The sequence below is a fragment of the Neltuma alba genome, unplaced genomic scaffold, assembly GCF_004799145.2.
Source record: "Neltuma alba isolate B1F8T4 unplaced genomic scaffold, ASM479914v2 tig00011551_pilon, whole genome shotgun sequence".
NCBI classification, from domain to species: domain Eukaryota; kingdom Viridiplantae; phylum Streptophyta; class Magnoliopsida; order Fabales; family Fabaceae; genus Neltuma; species Neltuma alba.
Genome location: NW_021636212.1, coordinates 200,589 through 220,995, shown reverse-complemented (window position 1 = coordinate 220,995; position 20,407 = coordinate 200,589). Strand labels below are relative to the sequence as shown.

At 33.0% G+C, this 20,407-nt stretch overlaps 3 protein-coding genes across 3 annotated transcripts; 1 reads left to right on the top strand and 2 right to left on the bottom strand.

The window, feature by feature from the left end:
* The first annotated feature begins 1,355 nt into the window (after positions 1-1,355).
* On the top strand, positions 1,356-6,353 carry LOC114714913 (uncharacterized). The gene is made up of 6 exons (XM_028899705.1): positions 1,356-1,827; positions 2,190-2,351; positions 3,601-3,714; positions 4,149-4,274; positions 5,482-5,607; positions 5,980-6,353. The coding sequence occupies exons 1-6, from the start codon at positions 1,356-1,358 to the stop codon at positions 6,351-6,353; spliced, it is 1,374 nt and encodes a 457-aa protein (XP_028755538.1).
* Positions 6,354-10,758: 4,405 nt separating this feature from the next.
* LOC114714911 (uncharacterized protein At2g29880-like) lies at positions 10,759-12,273 on the bottom strand. Its single transcript, XM_028899704.1, has 2 exons — positions 11,941-12,273; positions 10,759-11,479 (listed from the first exon to the last, which is right to left on the bottom strand). Exons 1-2 carry the CDS (start codon positions 12,271-12,273, stop codon positions 10,880-10,882), a joined length of 933 nt encoding a protein of 310 aa, XP_028755537.1. The 3' UTR covers positions 10,759-10,879.
* A 235-nt stretch (positions 12,274-12,508) lies between these two features.
* LOC114714910 (protein ALP1-like) lies at positions 12,509-13,626 on the bottom strand. The gene is made up of 2 exons (XM_028899703.1): positions 13,297-13,626; positions 12,509-13,216 (listed from the first exon to the last, which is right to left on the bottom strand). The coding sequence occupies exons 1-2, from the start codon at positions 13,624-13,626 to the stop codon at positions 12,509-12,511; spliced, it is 1,038 nt and encodes a 345-aa protein (XP_028755536.1).
* Positions 13,627-20,407: the final 6,781 nt, after the last annotated feature.

The following is a 20,407-nucleotide window of genomic DNA, read 5'->3' as shown; positions in this document are numbered from 1 at the left end:
AAGTCCATTATAAGTCCATCTACTTAGAGGTCAATCCAAACACTTATTTAAATTAGAAGTTTTTTTGTCACGCTGTGAAAGTCAGTTTGGAATCAGCGAAACCCGAACTCGATTCATTGAGAGTGTTGAGAGAGAAAAGATAGTGACAGGGGCCAAGAGATTGTGCCTGTTTGGAAGGGCTTAAAAAATTTCTTATAAGTATATTTTCCGTAAATCGAGACAAAATTCTGTAAATTATTATTGAAAAGCTATTTATAAGTTATTCCAAACAGCCTTAATAAAAGAGATAAGGATTGAGAGAAGAACGTTACAGATGAGGCAAAGAAAGGAGAGAGAAGCGAATTTTTAATAAATGAGATTTGAAATATATAAATATATGGAGACATATCGGGGTGCACTGGACCAATTGGTCAGATATCAGTTTGAAACCCGGTCCAACCCGATCTAAAGAGATCGGGCTGGTCTGGTCTGTATTACTTCGGGCTGCAATTTTTGGGGTTAAGACCGTGTTGGACAATGCACCGGGTTCCAGGTTTAATGCACATTCCTAGAAAAATCGATAATTTGTATACATGTACAGTTTGGTCCAGAAGATGACTAGACTATGCACTGTTTATGTAAGACGCGATCCATTATGTTTAGGTCCATCTTCTAGGGTCAGAGCATACTTTCTTGAACAATGTTGAACGCCCTAGATGCTGGAATACTTTTAGTACTATGTGCTTATTAGCATTAGCAATAATCAAATTGATTAGCAAAAGTTGCAAATTATTAATACTAATAAATTTTTCTTATCTATATGAGAAAATTGGGGATAAATTCTTATTGAGAAATCAATTGATAAATAATACCTAAGGATTTAGTATAACTTAATTTCTCTTGCGTGCAATCCGTCTTTTTTTGTGTGCTATCATCTTCTCTTGTGCCACTTCTTTTCTTTGTGTAACTGAAATTTTCTTATGTGCAATCCATTTTCCATCATGCGCAAGTTATCTTCATTGTGTGCAAATTAATCTCTTGTATCCGAATGAAGTTTGTGCAAACTATCGTTCATATGTGCAACTTATCTTTCTTTATACAACTCATTATCTTAGGGACCATTTGTTAATTACTTTCTCAATGAGGGATTTATGTCCAGTTTTTCCTATTTATATTTGACTTATTTTTGGATGTCATATATATATATATATAATTTACACCATTTGAATTTAATTTGCAAGAGGCAATGAGTTCATCACCAGTTGACGCCCAGAAAGGAATCCTAGAGAAACTACAAAGTGATGCTATGGCAGCCAGGTGGACAGAAGTATTGGAAACGTACCGGGAAAAAAGGGAGCTTCGCACAGCCCATACACATGGCTGTGTTTCATGGGTCAGACTGGGTGGTATCAAAAATAGTGAACTTAATAGTTAATGAAGAGAAAACTCAGAAAGCTCAAGATAATGAGAAGGTTATGGAGTCTGGAGACAATGAAAAGAGTCCGAATGTGAGCGATGTCCTTGGGGCTAAGAACAACAAAGGCAATACTCCTCTGCATTTAGCAGCTTCTTACGAATGTAGAGCTTATTATGATTCAAGAAAAAGTATTGATATGTCTACGAAGATTGGAGAGGCATACCCGTCCTCCGTTGTTGAGCCCAACAATGCCGGCGAGACGCCCCTCTTCTTGGCGGCTCTTCATGGCAACAGAGAAGTTTTTCTTTGGCTTCATTATCATATCCCTCAAGATCCTTCATCAAGTCGTGATGCTCACTATAAAAGGGACGACAATAATGACACCATTAATGATACCATTCTTCACTGTGCAATTGCAGGAGGGCATATTGGTAAATACAAACTGTCATTCATCCTTTCATATATTTCCATGTTTAATGTAATACTTCTCCAGTCTTTAATATAAGACTCATTTAACTAATTTGATTAGATTAATAAAGTTAGGTAAGTTTGTTAATTATAAGAAAAGTGACACATTTTTCTTAAAAAACCATAATCATCTTTCTTAATACTCCTATCCCTCTTCTACTTGATTATGGTTGAAAGAGCATCCATAAGGGTAATTTAGAAAAAACTGATAAATATGAAAAATGGGTCTTATATTTAGGATCAAAACCAACTCAAGAATTGGGTCCTATATTAAGGACTGGAGGAGTATTTATTCAAGTGCATATGGCTTGGTTTGGTTTTGTAGATGTGGCAATCGAAATACTTCACCTTTATAAAAATCAAGAGATGACGATCATGCGCAATAAGAATGGATTGTATCCACTCCATATCTTAGCGGCAACCCCTTCAGCTTTCAAAAGTACTGATCTTGGTGGTCGATCTTTCATTGTTCGTCTGCTTTATCACTGTAAGTACATTGTCTTTCTGTGATTTCATGCTTGCGATTAAGGCAAATTTTTATCCTTTGTATCCAAATAAGCCTTCATATCACGCATTTTAAGCTTCTCATAACAATCCTCTACGTTCCTTTTCACAATACGTCTTTCCATATAGAAGAGAAAGAAATAAGGCAAAGGAATTAGGGTAGAGGAGCTCAAGTCTGAAAATGAGATAAGCTGGCTTCCATTCGATATATTTTTACCCTTCTTCATTTCCATTATTCTTTTTCTGCAACTCATTGAAACACCACTACTAGATCGGCTCCATCAATTAGTTTTGCACCCTTGCCATGGCTAATTTCTTTCTTTTGTTCTCTCAATCTAAAATAACAAGAGCGAATCAGATCTTGAAAGATTTTTTTGGATTCTGCGAGAGGAAACAAACTTCAGTAGAACGAGCCTTTTTCGTTGTCTGTGCCAGAGGTACGCCTATGGGGCGTTGGATTGAGGTGAGAAATGGGCGTCAGCAGTAGTGAGTCTTAAATTAATCCATTTTTAATATATTAAGAGTAAAATTATGCACTAAATACTTTAAGATGCTGATGCATTTTCAGAAATATGTCAGGGTAGTTCAAACTTATATTTTAATAAAGGTATCATTTTTATAGATAACAGCTTGTAAAGAAAGAGATTAATATTATTCCTATTATAGCAGGCGCAACCGCGCAAGCAACTAAGGATTGAAAATAGTAAAAATATTGTTATGTATTTTAATCATTATTTCTGTTGATAAAACTCCTTTTAATATATGCAATTAAAATAGAGAATTTATGAAAAAAATCATAAATTTAGAATACAAACTTAATTGGGATATTATATTTATGATTAAATTAATCCCTCAAATAGTTTTATATTTAGGAGGAGGAATAGTATTAAGTACTCTGCAAGGGCTATAAAATTGTGCTTGGATTGTAGCTTCTTTGAATTGTAATCGGAAGAATGACTATAAATTTAGTACTCATTTTCCTATTTAGCACTGAAGTCTTAATAAAGTCCCAAGTTAATACTAACCTTCTTAAGAAGTTCACAGTTGTCATTATTCCATTGCAATTATAATTTTTGTTTCTTATAAATTTATATATTTGTGTGTATTGCAAAAGCACCATATCCTTTATTTTTCAAAAATGAAAATACCAATTTATCATATACGTATCCGTTTTGATTATTCCAAAAGTATCTTGTGGTTACGAGTGTCTTGGTTGCTTGGAACTTTGGAAGGGTTTAAAGTTAAGAAGAAGGAGCAGGCCACGACGGAGGAAGCTATATTCCAACAACGTGAACACGAAGCACGCCTCGTCTTCGCTATGGTTGAATTGTTGCTTTGTAGTATAGGTAATTAAGTACGATTTACTAGCAATTGTTCTTCATTTATTTGAGTCACATTTCCAACATATATATGAATGTTGTCTTCACTCCTCATTTCTTAATTCAACAAAAATTCTAGGTCAACAAAACTTAGAGGGTACTTGTTTAGGAAATACTCCTCCAGTTCTTAATGTATAGGCTTATTTGGAGAGTTAATCTTGTTTCTATATATAAGACCTATTTTACATATTTATCAATTTTTCTCAAATTAACTCTATTGATATTTTCCTAATAATAATCAAGTAAAAAAGGGAGAGAAGGAATTCAAGAAGATGCTTATGGTATTTTTTTTAAAATCATATTAATTAATTTAACTAAGATCTTTAATCTAGTCAAATTAGTTAATTATGTCTTATATTAAAAGCTAGAGGAGTAATTAATTTTGTGACTCATATTTGCAGATTGTGTTGACACACTATCCTCATCTTGGGTGAATAAGATCCGAATTCTAATTGGTCTGTTGTGGGTTTCGGCCTTGTTCCTGCTGCTCCCCCTAATCATCCTTGAGTTCTTATTTTCAGCAGCAGGTACGCGATGTCAATGTCCATTTAACTAAGAGATACATGTCTTCTTTATTAAATGAAAATCGTGTGTGTATATAAGCACATGGATATGATTTATATGCCTATATCTATCTCTATATCGACGGGAAATACACAGACACACACACACGAGCACACTACAATTCGCAGTGAACTCAGCCCAAACCAAGGATTACAGAGAGAAGGAACACAGATGAGAAACTAGGTGGTCAATACTTCATTGAACCAGAGTTGGACAGCATATCATGTAAACAACCAGACTTGCCTAAATCTATTTTGGGCCTCAATTATAACATTATTAGAATACCAACAACGCACAAAACCCTTGGATCTATACAACATGTTTTGGTACGTTTAGATTCTTCCCTCAAGAATTGCATAGAGAAGAAACAGCAAAAATAATGGCATTGTTTTATGCTTCATCAACAATGACATTTTTTTGATAAATTGTTAAACAAACAATCTGATTATCAATAGTATACTCTATGGTCCACATTAAATGTTCAAACCACATTAAATGATTTCCACCATTATACCTCTGTAATTTTTGTTATCCCGTTAAATTCCAGCATTCATTACCATAAAGTATTGATGGTTTTTTAGTAGTTATATTCTAATAAAAATTATTGCTGCCTCACACATATCTTGTGTAGCTTTAATATCTGCAACATGAAAACCTTTCTTTTCCAAGGCTTTCCAAAGTACATTTCTTAGTACATGACTATAAGCTTTTTCTAAGTCAATGATAACAAGATATAATTATCTTCCCTAGCATTTGATGCTTTTCCATTAACCCTATGGTAAATAGATCACTTACATTGTTAATAAATTATTTTCTTTGACATATTATTCTTAGTACATTTCATTGAAGTATTATAAAGCTGTTGCAAGTGATGATTCATGTCACGGTATATTTTTATTTTAAATGTATGCTGTGTACTATATGAGTTGATGACTATATTTTTATTTGCAGTGAAACTGTTGAATATAGCAGTACTTATAGTCATATGCTGCTAAATTGAAATTTAAATTTAAGAAAAATCCTAATAAGATTGATGTGTTAAACTCAATGGCTCTATATGAAAGTTTAAACAAACATATTTTGTTTTAACCTTACATAATTATAAATTATTTGTAAATATTATTTTCTAAAAATATTTTGCTCCTACTAACTCGGGGTTCTTATTCCTAGGGATTTGGTTACTTCGGATACGAAAATTGAAGGAGAAGCATAAATGGTCTCTTCAAATATTGGAACAATTTCTTCAACACCCTTCCTGTGGAAGTATCTCAGAAAAACCATACGAAGTGGACAGCGGTAAAAAGTTTTATTTAAACTGGAAGCATCAGTTCATAAAGCATTATTCATTTATTATAAACATATAGAGCGTGACATCTTAGGACGAGTAATTAATCATTCTTGACCTTCACCGTGGGATCACTTGATGATAAAATATTGAATAAATCACATCAATATCATTCTTGAAGCATCAGTTCATAAAGCATTATTCATTTATTATAAACATATAGAGCGTGACATCTTAGGACGAGTAATTAATCATTCTTGACCTTCACCGTGGGATCACTTGATGATAAAATATTGAATAAATCACATCAATATCATTCTTGAATAAATTGCTGCAATAGCTACAATTTAATTTTGTGATTCGGATTGTGAATGATTGGATAGAGGCAGGGTCTAAAATAGTTGTTGACACACCACTAATCATTGCTGCTAAGAATGGTGTGAGAGAAATGGTGGAGGGAATCCTGAAATCATTTCCAAATATGAAGAAAGCAGAGAATGATGAGGGAAAGAACATAGTTTTATTAGCAGTAGAAAAGAGGCAGACCAAGCTGTATCAGTTTTTGCATGGATGTTCCTACCTTGACGATGCTGCATTTAGTAAAGTGGATAAAGATGGAAATACTGCATTGCACTTGGCAGCCAAGCTGGGGGTCAACCTAAATATGCAAACAACTACAATGGTAGAGGAATACAACTGGTTTGATGTGCGTATCTATTTTCTATTAAAATTTCTTTGGCTTGTCCATGAGGTCTAATCAAAATGTTGGGTAAATAAACATGGTGTATACTTATAAATGGTGATGCAGTTTGTGAAAAATTCAGTGCCTTATAAATTGTGGGAGAAATACAACAACGATGAGAAAACAGCAGAAGAAATCTTTAGAGAAAGTTACAAGGAACATATGAGAAGTGACAGACAATGGTTGAATCAGACCTCACAAACATGTTCTGTGGCATCGACCCTAGTTGCATCCATGGCCTTTTCTCATGTTGTGTCAGAGCATTTCGATGAAAAGAACTACTCATCACTTGTGGCCCTTTCCTTGTCCCTCACTTCCACCATCTCCTTCTTGGCCATACTTGCTTTTCGTTCTCAATCTCTTATCTTTTGGAAATACGCACCTTTCATGCTTCAAATTGCTATTTTGACCATGTTCGGTTCCATTGTTGCTTTGTGGATCTCTCTCATGCTCCTTGGCAAATCTTTAACAACTTACGCAATTCTTGGCTCGCCAATCGCTATCCTTACCATTCTATCACTACCCATCTTCATTGGTCCTACGTTAATGGCTTTGTTTACCAAATATCCACCCCCTAACCGCACCACCACAAGTGCCATCCGCTACCGAAGGCTCCAGAGAAAGGAAAATGAAACAGATTCGAAGCCGCAAAATTAAGTGTGTGTGATTTGATACATCTTTCTATTTCTCTCTTGTTTGCAGTGATGTGCGCGCAATATTTAGAGCATAATCTTTCAATGTCTGAGAACTGTTCTTGGAGAGGTTTTGTGATAATTATCCCTTGGACCTTACTTATATAACTTCTTTTATGGGCTGCTCTTGGTGATGCTAATCCGACTTGCGGCCTTGTCTTTTTAGTCTTTAGTTACTTTCATTAATGAAATCATGAGCTTGAATAGACAGGGAAGACAAGGATGCACATGATGATCAACTGATCTAATTCTAACATATACCTTGACTTGAGCAAATTGAGCAATTCAATTGAACTATTGGGATGATTATCATTTGTAACTGCTGGGTAGATATTACTTTATTATTATGATGATTCATGATTATATTTAAAAAGTGGAGATAATTAATGATTATATTATAATTGATTTAGATTTTGAATTCAACATGGGCTATCATCAGTTAGTAGGAATGATAATATGCCTATCACACACTCAGCCAAACGTAGCATATTCATTCAGTGTAGTGACTCCATTTTTCCATAAACCAAGCAAAGATCACATGCATGGGAGCTATGATCCGAATTAAACAACCCAATGATCCATTTCTAGATGCATACTTCATGTTTTGGGGAGGAAACCTCACTTCCTAGAGAAGGTAAAAAACAAAAAGTATTACTTTCTATCCTTAATATAAGAGCTAGTTGACTAATTTAAGTAGATTAAAAAATTAGTTAATTTAGTTACTTGTAATAAATAGATGTTACCTTTGTTAAAATGCCTTTACTAATCATGTGCATTAGCTATAATTACTATTTGATAGAATCTTTAACATGTAAACTACTTTAATGACTACTTTGAAAAAAATGGATAAATATAATAAACAAAATAAATTGAGATCTTATATTTAAGGTCAAATTGAAAGTCAAACTAACTTTTATATTAAAGACAAGAGCTAGTGATTTAGGGGGACGGCTCATGGCCAATGCGAATTGCTTTGTATCAAAGGTGTATTTTGAATGATCGGGGCCTTTCTGCACGTATGATGAGCATATGAAACCTGAATGTGATAATAGGGCAGCAACTGAAATTGCTCAGAACCCAGTCCAACATCATCACATGAAGAAGAGAGCTATCAAGGATTTTGATCTTGTTCCGGAACACCGTCAAGACATCCTGCTTCTTCATGAAGTCGCCGTCACTAGCAAATGACGAATCTGAAGCTGAAATGGAAGGGAAATTTTAACTTTTGCATAGGCGCATTTTGGTCAGAAAATTTTTGTTCCCAAGGTACAATTTACATTCCCTGGGTGGTGGGAGAGCTCATTTTCAAAGCTATCAGCTATATAACATGTACCAAGCATGTCAAGCATGGATTCTCTTAACGACTTCGATTCCTCATCTCCCGTTACCTTACCAAACACATCCACATATAGATTACTTCCAATAATTTGCAGCTGAGATTTTAAATTTGCATGTATATGAATTAATATTACATTACTACTTATATACTTAACACTACATTAATTGTTGCTCCTTCAATCCACAGTGTAGCTTAATCCACAATATAAGTCCAATTTGATATCTAAAGTATTTAATTTTTTTTTTCTTGTCTTTCATTCTATAGAGTTATCTTGGCCAAAAATTCTATGGAGTTAAACTTTATAAGTAATTAATTCATTACAATCATTGTAGTTTGACTTTTGACAAGCATATATTTAAAAAATTTTACAATTTTTTTAAATATTTAATTATATATGGAGCTTGTTTTAAACAATTTTTTTGGTCTACATGTGGCAATTAAACCATTAAAGCCGACTTTTCTATTGTGAAAAGCCATGAAAATTCATGTTAGCTCATGCTCCGGGTGGCTTTTAAGGGCTCATTTGGAACAACTTATAAGTAGCTTTTCAATAGTGATTTATGGAACACGAAGTAAGTATGTGAAAAGAGTTTTGTCTCAATTTACATGAAAACGTGCTTATAGTGGATTTCTTAAGCTCTCCCAAACAGGCACTAAGAAAACAAGCTTTTGGACAAAAAGTTAAGGGTATGTTTAGATTAGCAATAGGGTAAATAACCTTTTTCAATCTGATTTTTACAAAAGTCAAATTGGGTAAAAGTCAGACAATACAATACAATTTATGTTTAAATTTGCTTTTAAAAAGTCAGTTTGAAAAATTACAATTTGTTTGGATGATTAATAAAAAAATAATTTTAAATATAAAAAGACTGAAAATGATATAAATTTTATTAAGTAATACATATTTAATATTACATGTATATAATGTGGCAATAGTAAAAGAAATATTGAAAATAAAATTATTAAAAATAAAAAATTAATTTATTATTAGAAAGAAATTAAAAATACTAAAATACTTAATTAAATATATTTAATAAATAAAAAAATATGAATTAGAAATCATGCAACTATAGTATTTTTAATTAAAGTAAGTGCCACAAACTTTTGGCTGTTTGCTCATATTTACTCGTCTATTTATTTCCTCAACTTGGTCTTTCTTATGAAAATTCAAACCGCACCATTGCTCTTCCCGCCGTTAAAAGCAAGATTCATGAGCTTCATTCCATGAGTCTACTTGGGACCCAAAAGTCGATTGTACGAGTGAGTTTTTTTTGCTGCAAAAAAATGTAAGTGAGTTGGGTTTAGACGTGGGAATGCAAGTCTGGGCCTCTAAACATGATCCAAATACTAAAATTTAGACGGGACATGACAAAAAGAGATCAACAAGGGAATTATAATCAAGTTTAAAAAAATTAATTACTTTAAAATTTTAAACAGTATGTAATGACATGTTCAAGATAGAAACTGATAATAGGTTCATATTAATCAATTATCAGAAATTTTTTTATAAGTAAATTTTTTTGAGGACTTCATGATAACTCTCTCATCAATTATTTTCTCTTTCGGTTTCTTATTCCTTTTTTCACCGCGGAGTTTCTTGGTCGTTAATCCAGACCAATAAAGATTATTATTATTATTATTATTATTATTATTATTTTCACTTTTGTCAAGAAGGAATGAAGAGCGGAGTCAGAGCCAGATTCTTAGGTCACGTTTGGTAGGAGGGATTGATTTTTAATGGAATGGGAATGGTAATGGGATTGGGAATGGGAATGGTGATGGGATTGGGAATGAGGCTTTTATTTTGTGTTTGGTAGGAGGTAATATGTGGAAGGAATACATGTATTTATTTTATTTTATAATAAGATATATAAAATTAAAAGACTATAATACCCCTTGGTATTTTAGAGCTTGGGACTCCAACCTTATGTACTCCTTTTCTAATAAAAAGAAGACCACATGGTCATATATATTGTTTTAAAAATAAATAGATTAAAATTTGCCTCATTTTACAATAAAAATAAGTAAAAATAAATTAAATATTTTGAAAATCAGAAATTTTTCACCGATCCCAACAAATTTAAATATAAAAAAGTAATAAAAATTTAAAATTTATCCCAAAAAAATTATTAATAATTCCTTAAAATTATAATAAAAATTTATCACTAGGTCCTTAATATTATAATTTACTTAAATTTAGTAATACATTTTAAAATTAATTATACATAAGATCAAAAGATAAAAAGCAAATGTCAGTTCTTACTATAATTTTATGTAATATTAGTTCAAGTAAGATAATCCATATCTTACTTCAAATGGCCATCAAAATATTCCTATTTGAAACAAGATATTCCTACTTGAAACAAAATATTTCAAGTCTATAACAAAATATTTCTGTTTGAAACAAAATATTTCAAGTCTAACAAAATATTCCTATGTTTCTCATGAAAAGAATTCATGAAAATATCCCAACTTCAATCACACAAATATCAAAATATTCATCAGCTTGTTCATGGAGATATTATTTCACGGATCACATGAACTTTCCCCTCTTGAGACATGGCAAAAAATCCAATCAGTATGCTCTCATCAGATATCATCTTGACATAAGCTGCCATACGTTCTTTGTGTGAAAGTCCTTCAATCTTCATAAGATCACCATAGAGTGACTCCTTCATCCCATCCAAACGTTTCTCACGTTCAACCCTATCCAGACGCATTCCCAAACGATCACTTGCCTCCATCAAACTTTCAGAAAATGAATGAGCAACTGCCTCAATACCTTTGAGTAAGATGTCATCACGATCAGCTCTTGTGCGCTTTCGCTTTTTGGACCCTGAACTTGCATCAGATGAAATGTGCTTAGTTTGATTGTTGACATGTGAAGTGTCTTCCGGATGTGAAGTGTTGACATGTGATATATCCATATTAGCATCTGGGTCAGCCTCAAGCATTGAATTGTCCAAACTAGTCTGATCTTGAAGCTCCTCAAGGACATCTTCACATGTTTGAGCATCCTTGCCGGTTGCCCTGTCCTTGCCAAACATGTCATGAAGCTCATCATAATAAGAGAAAGACTTGTTCCAGAACTTAGCTGCCTCCTTGTGCGCCTATAAGGATAACACAAGTTACAATCATTTGTAAATAATTAAACAACCTGAAATACAATTATGAAATTAATTGTAACTTAAACAGTTATGAAATGACCAAATTGGTTGAGGTATGAAACAATTGAATGGATAATAAATGGTTACAACCTCGGTTATTTAACTTCATTACAAGGAAATCTAAACCCCAAACGTCACAATTTACTACCCACAGGTACATGCGAAATAATTATTCAATACATGTTAAATAGAAATTTTAAATCATGGGCGTAAATTACTTATATAGGCCTGCAAACCTTTTATCAATCCTAAAACTCATTAAATAGGCATGCACAGAGTGTAATAGAATGAATTACTATCTGCATGTATCAATCAGAGTAGTGAACAACAGCTAAATAAAAAATAGCAGTGGTCATTAACAAAAATAATAGCCATATATGTAAATTGCAAATGTAAACATTTACCTTTACATACTCATCCCATACTGCCTTAGGAGCTGTCACACATTTCCTCTCAGCATTCCAACCAAATCCAGATAAATTGAGGAGGTCAGAAACCACACCATAGTCAGTTTTTAGCTTCTTAATCCTAGACTGTATGTGAGGATGGGCCTTAAGAGAACATCCTGGTATTAAATCATACATCATATCTTTCAAAGTGTTCAACACACCAGACCTCAAACCATTCTCACACATAAGTTCACCCTTGGCATGCAATATCATCATGCAATGAATTAGTAGCTCATCCTCTTCGGGTGTCCACACATGCTTATCTAACTTTCCAGATTTTTCTGACATGTTTGGTTGACGATAAACATAGAATATTCCAGCAAATAAAGTTAGCATAGAGTTAAAACCATATTCCAACAAATAAACTATATTCCAACAGATAAAGTCACAAGGTTAAAACCATATTCCAGCAACTAAACTCTATTCGAGCACAAAGTTACCACCATATTCAGCAAATAAAATTATATTCGAGCACAAAGTTACAATAGTACGTATGGTAGAAATGAAATTACAGCAAGTAAAGTCACAAAGTTACAAGGCTTAAAATAACTCTTTCATGTAGAAGCCCTATTAGAAGTAAAAGCATTGAACATTCATTTGCAAGATTATCCCTAAATGTAGCCCATTCATCAGATGTATCCAAGTTTTGAATTGGGGGGTAATCCATCCTGTCAACATCAACTTCAAGCTCTTCAACTTCATCTTCAAGTAGATCACCTTCTTGATGAATTAAGTTGTGAAGGAGGCAGCAAGCAATTATTATTCGATTATATGTCCTAATGGGATAAAATGATGGGCTTCTTAAGATAGCCCATCTTGACTTCAAAATGCCAAAGCACCTTTCAATAACATTTCTTGCAGATGAATGTCTCATATTGAAGTACTCTCGTACATTTCTAGGATGTCGCCCCTCTCTCCATTCACTTAAATGGTATCTTTGTCCTCTATATGGTGCAAGGAATCCCTCACAATTGGTGTATCTAGCATCAACCAAGTAATATTGACCTTGTGGAACTCTTAAGCCATTCCTCCTACTAATGGCATCACGAAGAACTCGTCCATCTGCTGCAGACCCTTCCCACCCAGGCAGAACATATATGAAGTACCCATCTTGTGAGCAAACACCTAACACATTTGTCGTTATCTCTCCTTTCCTATTTCGGTATCTAGCCTTGTCAGGAGAAGGAACTCTCATTTTTACATGAGTTCCATCTAATGCACCTAAACAATGCTGTAACAAATAAAACACATATTATATACTTCTCACACATCTTTAAAAATTAATGATAAATATATAACATGTATGTCTACCTTGAACCACTTCCACTTATCATCATTTGAGTCTTCTGGTACAGGCTCTGGTTTCTTCAACAACATATTTCCAAGTCTCATCATACCATTAAGTACTAAGTTGAAATACCTACTAATGGTTTCTCCAGATCTTCCAAAGTTATGCTGTATCACTCTATTCTTCACATGATGTGCTAATATGTGTAAAAATATGGCAACTTGCTCATCTATAAGCATATGTTTACTAGGTTTGAGACCACCCACATCTCTTAGCATATAACATAGCTTATCAAATGTTGCCCTATTCATTCTAAGTAGGTTGAAACATGCCAAATCACTAATAGACACCATTCTCGTTAGATAAGACCTCTTAGCAAAGAAGTCCATTTGGTAAGTTATGTGTTTGACTCGTTGTCTCCTTAACATAATACTCATGCATATACAGAAAAACAACCCCTGCACTGCCTCAGCCATGCTCACCCACAAAAGCAACACACGTAATAGTTCTCTCTTTTCTTCAGATAATGCCATAACTGTGTAACCAATATACACATATAAGAACAATTAAATCACAAATCTACTAATGTAACAAATCTATTATTCATGAATTAATCCAAGAGATACTAAAAAAAAATCTCTTATCTTGAACTAAACTCATCCTTCAACAAAAAAACCATATACACAGATTAATTACTCTAATCAGAATATATACACATAATATATATACCCAAAAACAAAAAGAATAGGGGAAAAAAACTAGTAAGTTGAGATTATATTGTTACTTTCTGCTCAAAGTTTAAATGAACAATTAAATTAAATTTCAACTAAATGATCATTCATTGCTATAATTAAGCATATTGTGGGCGTTAAGGAAGCTTTCCCTTTATGCGTATGGTTGCTGTTATGCCACCTGGACGACACACACACACACATATGGCCATTTTAAATTGGTTTGGTTCGAAAATATATATAAGTCTAATTTTCACTAACACTATTTCTATATTTTTTTTTGGCCAAAAATTACTAACACTATTTTAGCTTAATTAACTCGTCTGCCTTCTTATCAGTTAAAGAAACTGGAGTTTCTGGCAGGCTACCTACAGAAAGTTGGGGAACTCTACTTTCATGAAAAAATGAAGGACTCGCATGGTCCCTTTATATTCTTCTAACTGATAAAACATCAGGTATATATCAGGTACAACTGAAAATGCCCATATACTGTCATTCTGCTGTTTCTTCTTTTGGAATATATTCTAAAAACTTCCTTGATTATTGCATCTTTTTCAACATTTTCCTGTCATCTTTCATGCACGCATTGAAGTTTGGGATATATATACATATATATAGATATGGTGCTTTTAGATTAGACCGATGGATAATAATTAAGCTCCATTAACTTCTTCTTAGATTTTGACATATGGGTGTTACCGAAATATTTTTGAAATTGATGAAATATATGAGGACAGGTTTTATAATTCAGGATATAGGTGAATGTAATCTAGCATAGATAAAATCGATTAACAGTAAGCAGGTAAACTGTAAACTACCTGATGAAGATAAAATCGATGAAGCGCTAGCATTGCAAATCAGATGAGGGAGATCAAATCAGTAACTATAAAATCATTGACAAACTATTTACAATCTCAGCATTATTAAATGGATTCATGTTTGTGATGCTATCCATCTTCCAAATCCACCAAAATATGTGAATAGAAGAAGATTCAAAAAAATTGCTGATGAAAACTGAAAAAACAGGAATCACATTTATCTTACCAGTGATTGAGGATAAACAGAGTTGCCGAGAGCGACAATGTGAGTGATGGCGTGAGCGATGAACTGAGCGATGGTGTGAGCGATGGAGGAGAGCGGGCGTGAGAAAGATGGAGATCGAGAGCTGAGAGGAGATGAGATAGAGGCAAAAATGAGAGGGGCAATTTTGTCTTAACGTTATTGTACTATGGGTATTTTTGTCTTTTATGCTTTTTAATCCCTGGATTAAAAAGGCATTACTGGGGGGAAGGTGAGATTGTATAATCCCACCAATGTGGTATTGAACAATCCCTGGTAATCTTTAATCCCTCCTACCAAACATGACAATTCACCCAATCCCTAGTCCATTCCCATTCCCTCCCCCTCAATCCCACCTACCAAACGTGGCCTAAGGGTAACAATAACAATAACAATAATACACCATAAATATTTTGTCATCATATTATACTATACATATTACTTCTGATCCTAATTATAAGAATTAATTGACTAATTTAAGAAGATTAAGAAAATATGATAAGTTAATTATTTGATATAAATAAGTATTGTCTTTTCTAAAATATCCTTGCTAAATATATTGGTTAGAACTATTATTATTATTAGAAGGACCATCTTAAAAAAGAAGTATAAATATGATAGACAAAATGAATTGTGATCTTATACTTGGATCAAAATAAAAATCAAATGAGATTTTATATTAAACATTTAAGTTTGTCCAAACGTAAGCAGGCTTAAGTTGATGTGAAAAAACAATATATCAATCGGATAAAATCCGACTTAATAATAAATATATATTTACATAAGCAAATTGTGCATACAAAATTAGACCTATTTTTCTTAAATGATGTTGAGTTTGAGATGGATGACATTTTATACAAATAGATTTTTTTTTGCCGCTATATAAATAGTTTTTTAACCTTACACACTAGTAACATTAGATGGATTTGGAATTGAATGGAAACTTTTGTGTTGCCCATATTTATGAGTTGATAAATGCAATGGCCTTCCACTATGCCATCGAATTATTGAGATCCACCATAAGTGGTCCTGCCGGCAGTATTCCCGGTGAAAAGTACAATTCCGGTCGTTATTTTTGGTTGTAATAAATTTGAAACACTCAAGCCAGCCCGTATCTAGTAGAAATGGTTAATAATAAGTTTGGTCCTAAATATAAAAATTAATTGACTAATTTAAATAAATTAAAAAATAATTTAAGTTAGTTATTTGTATTAAATATGTGTTTTTTTTTCTAAAAGATCTTTATTAATTAACTGTATTGGTTAAAACTATTATTATTAAAAAGACTTTATTGAAAAAAATGAATAAATATAAGAGGTAAAGTAAATTGAGATCTTATATTTAGAACCAAAATAAAATTTAAATAAGGTTTTATATTAAAAACTGGAGGTAGTATCTTATACCATGATGAATCAAGGTTTAAATTCTTATTAAGAAATATACCCACATTTAATACTTAATATTTTAAATAGGATTATTTCTAATAAAAAAATATATGTGCATGGCCAAAAAAATTCTTTTGAAAGATTCAACTTTTTCAGGTAAAAAAAAATACAATTTTTAATTTTCATCATGCAACTTGCAATCAATAAAACACTGTAATTAATAACTCCCCAGCGGCTGTCTCTCAACTTCCAGAAGTCAGTGGGTGGACCGGGTTGTGCAACTTTTGGGCCCTGCTCTGCTCATATATTTACTATTAGTGCCCTTATTTAGTCACTTCACAGCTTACCCGAAAAGACGGAAAAGCCCAGGGTTATTTTCCTTTTCTTTTAAACTGGGGGAAGATTTTTCATTGGAAAAATTGCAAATAAAAACCCCTTAAAATATAAAATTATAATTTGGGACTCTTAACATAGAAAATAACAAATAATGACAAGGTCCCAATTTTACAAATATGAAATATGAGTAAAATGTCTAAAATTCTCCTCAATCAAATAGTGATTTGGTCTGTTGAAGTTGTCATTCACTAAAATAAACTTATCATTTCCCATACTCAACTCGTTATTTGGTATATCTTCAGTCAAGTTGTGATTTGGTGTACTAAAATTGTTATTCGTTAAAGTGAACTTATAATTTTCTATAGTCAACTTGTCATTTGATTGAGGGGTATTTGAAACATTTCACCACAATTTCATATTTGCAAAAATGGGACCGGATCCTTGTTTGCTATTTTCTATATTAAGGGTCTCAAATTACAATTGTACATATTATGGGGTATTATTTGTAATTTTCCCCTTTTCATTTCAAGTCTAAGATTGAATTTTGACAGTCACAATGGACGTCCGTTTGATGGCAAAGCGCGGAGATTGACAGTCGAGTTTCCTATAAGAAAACTGTTAATATATTAGGCTCTTTTTAACAAAAGAGTGAATAATTATTCAATATTCTGAAATATTTTCCAACAACATTGATATGCTAAATTAATTTGTACTTTGTCCAGCATTTTAAAATATTTTTTTAGAAGTATCTAATGTCCTAAAATATTGTTTGAAATATTTTCTTAGCAACAATGAGCATTCTAAACTATAGATTCAAAATACTACTAAAATTTTTTTTTTTAAACAACGAGTATTACCGAAATATTATTTTTTTAAGGTATTAAATAAACCGTAAATTAATTGACGGCACGAAGTGATAATGAAAAATATTTCAGCACTGCATGTAGGTTAAGCCTTTATTATTTCAAGGAGCCTTAAAGAATATGTTATAGGAAGAATCTCAAAAAGATATATCTTGAATTTCAATATTTTTGAATTCATTTCAGAGTTGAGATTTTAAAATCAAAGAAGTAATGTTTTGGATAAGAAAATAACAAAAAAAGAAATTAAAAACTACTAAATACTAAATAAAGAATGTTAACAAAACTTTATTATTATTCATAAATTAAATATTACCAATACTAAATAAAGTGTTGTTATTAAACCTGATTTGAGATTTAATAATTTTCATATTTTTTTTAGTCATTTTACTTTTTGCGATTTTCTCTATACCATATTAAAAATTATTAATGAATTATTTTTTGTTGCTGTTGTCAAGATTAGTTAGGTTGTGTTTGGGTGACATCCCAAACCATGGTTTGGGGAATAAATCACCCAAACACCCACCCAAAAACCAAAACCATGGTTTTGGAAAAAGCAAAATTTTTTTGCTTTTGGAGAAAAAAGAGAGTGTGAGAGCCTATAGAATATGTATCTTGTTATTTTTTTATAAACATATTTAATCTTATATTTTATAAATATATATACATATTAATTATTTATTAATTATATTATATTATGTATTATTAATTATGTTAATAAAAAATAGATTATTAACAATTTTATTCCTTCAAATTAAAATATATCATAAAATCTATTTTTTCTATAATTATCATATTAACTTATGTCTTTTTTTTAGTAATTTGTATATATAAAAAGTACTTCTGATAACAACTATCCAAACACTCTCACTTCTCAAAATCACTTTTTCATAAAATTTATTCTTTCCAGAATCTATTCTTCCCAGAATCACTTTTCCAAACCACGGTTTGGTTTCATCCAAACACACCCTTAACCATGGTTTGGAGAATAGCTTCTGGAGAATAGATTCTGAAGAGAATAGATTTTGAAAGAATAGATTTTCTAAAAAAGTGATTCTGATAAAGTGAGAGTGTTTAACTCCGCCTATGTTGTATAGCCGGTCCCAAGCCCGGATAAAGGAGGAGGGTTGTGTTAGGCCCTCGACAGCCAACGTAAAACCTGTCGAATCTCATGAACATGGATCAACGAAGTAATTATGCTAATGCTAGGTCGTTGCCCAGATGTGACGCGCTGTATGGCTCGAGTACAGTGAGAAATGAGCTAGAGCCGCTGCATCGTCGCCCGGATGTAGTGTTAAATGAGCAAGGGCTACCGCACTCTCTTGGACGGAGGTGGCTAAAGAAGTTAGTTCATGAGACTAAGATTAGATTTGGCACTTGGAATATTGGGACGTTAAATGAGAAATCTATGGAAGTAGCAGGAGTTATGAGGGACAGAAGGATTAATATCTTATGCCTCCAAGAAACCAAATGGACTGGAGAAGCTGCCAAGGAACTTGGAGAGTATAAACTTTGGTACACAGGAAAGGTGAGCACAAGGAATGGGGTTGGTATCATCGCTGATGGGACATGGAAAAAACGTGGTAGAGGTTAAAAGGTTTGAGGACAGAATAATATCGTTAAGAGTAATTGTTGGAAAGGATACTATCAATATCATTAGTGCCTATGCACCTCAGGTTGGGGCAGAGACACATCTTAAAGATAAGTTTTGGGAAGATATGGAGGGCTTGGTTCAAAGCATACCACTCGAAGAAAAAAATTTTATCGGTGGGGACCTTAATGGACATGTTGGTAAAGAAGCAGGACAATTCAGTAGGGCCCATGGTGGTTTTGGTTTTGGGAGCTTAATAATGGAGGACAATCTATTCTCGATTTTTCTCTTGCATACGATCTTAAGATTGTCAACACTTGTTTTAAGAAGCGAGAGGAGCATTTAATCACATACAAAAGTGGTGTCTCAAAATCACAGATTGATTTCTTTTTGGTTAAGAATCGGACAGAAGATTGTGTACTAATTGCAAAGTGATTCCAGGAGACGGGGTGAGTGCCCAACATAGAGTACTTATCCTTGATGTATGTTTTAAGAGTACCAGGCAAAAGTACCATCAAGTGGCAAAACCCAGGATTAAGTGGTGGCAGTTAAAAGGAGAGAAGCAGGAGTTATTCAAAAGGACTCTTTTGAAGGAAGGGAATTGGGAGTTGCAGGGAAATGCAAACATGATGTGGGAAGAGATAGCTTCAAGGGTTCGTTTGGTAGCTAAAGCAATTTTGGGAGAATCCAAAGGTCCTGGTCAAAGAGATAAGGAGACTTGGTGGTGGAATAAGAGTGTGCAAGAGAAAGTCAAACAGAAAAAAGATTGTTTTAAGGCCATACACTTGTGCAATAGTGTAGAGAACCAGGAAAAGTATCAGTTGGCTAAAAAAGAGACAAAGAGAGCAGTGAGCGAAGCACGTACTAAAGCTTATGAAGGGTTTTATCAGGAGTTAGGAACAAAGACGGGAGAAAGAAATATTTACAAGATCGCGAAGCAAAGGGAGAGGAAAAAGAGAGATCTGGACCAAGTAAAGTGTATAAAGGATGAAGATGGTAAAGTGTTAGTTACTGATGGTGATATTAAGGACAGATGGGAGGCTTACTTTTACAAGTTGTTTAATGAGGGAAGCAATTATGCGACTCAGGACTTGCAGGACTTGCTATTAACGAAGATGATCGGAATTTGGCTTTCTACCGCAGGATACGTATCGGAGAGGTTAAGGCGGCTC

What these genes read in the sequence shown, in the direction of transcription:
- LOC114714913 (XM_028899705.1), top strand. Translation starts at nt 1,356, where the DNA reads ATGGCTGTGTTTCATGGGTCAGACTGGGTGGTATCAAAAATAGTGAAC. An exon ending in AATTGCAGGAGGGCATATTG is followed by an intron (nt 1,828 to 2,189) that starts GTAAATACAAAC and finishes TTGGTTTTGTAG; the next exon opens with ATGTGGCAATCGAAATACTT. An exon ending in ATTGTTGCTTTGTAGTATAG is followed by an intron (nt 3,715 to 4,148) that starts GTAATTAAGTAC and finishes TCATATTTGCAG; the next exon opens with ATTGTGTTGACACACTATCC.
- LOC114714911 (XM_028899704.1), bottom strand. Translation starts at nt 12,273, where the DNA reads ATGTCAGAAAAATCTGGAAAGTTAGATAAGCATGTGTGGACACCCGAA. An exon ending in TATGGGATGAGTATGTAAAG is followed by an intron (nt 11,480 to 11,940) that starts GTAAATGTTTAC and finishes TTATCCTTATAG; the next exon opens with GCGCACAAGGAGGCAGCTAA.
- LOC114714910 (XM_028899703.1), bottom strand. Translation starts at nt 13,626, where the DNA reads ATGGTGTCTATTAGTGATTTGGCATGTTTCAACCTACTTAGAATGAAT. An exon ending in ATAAGTGGAAGTGGTTCAAG is followed by an intron (nt 13,217 to 13,296) that starts GTAGACATACAT and finishes TATTTGTTACAG; the next exon opens with CATTGTTTAGGTGCATTAGA.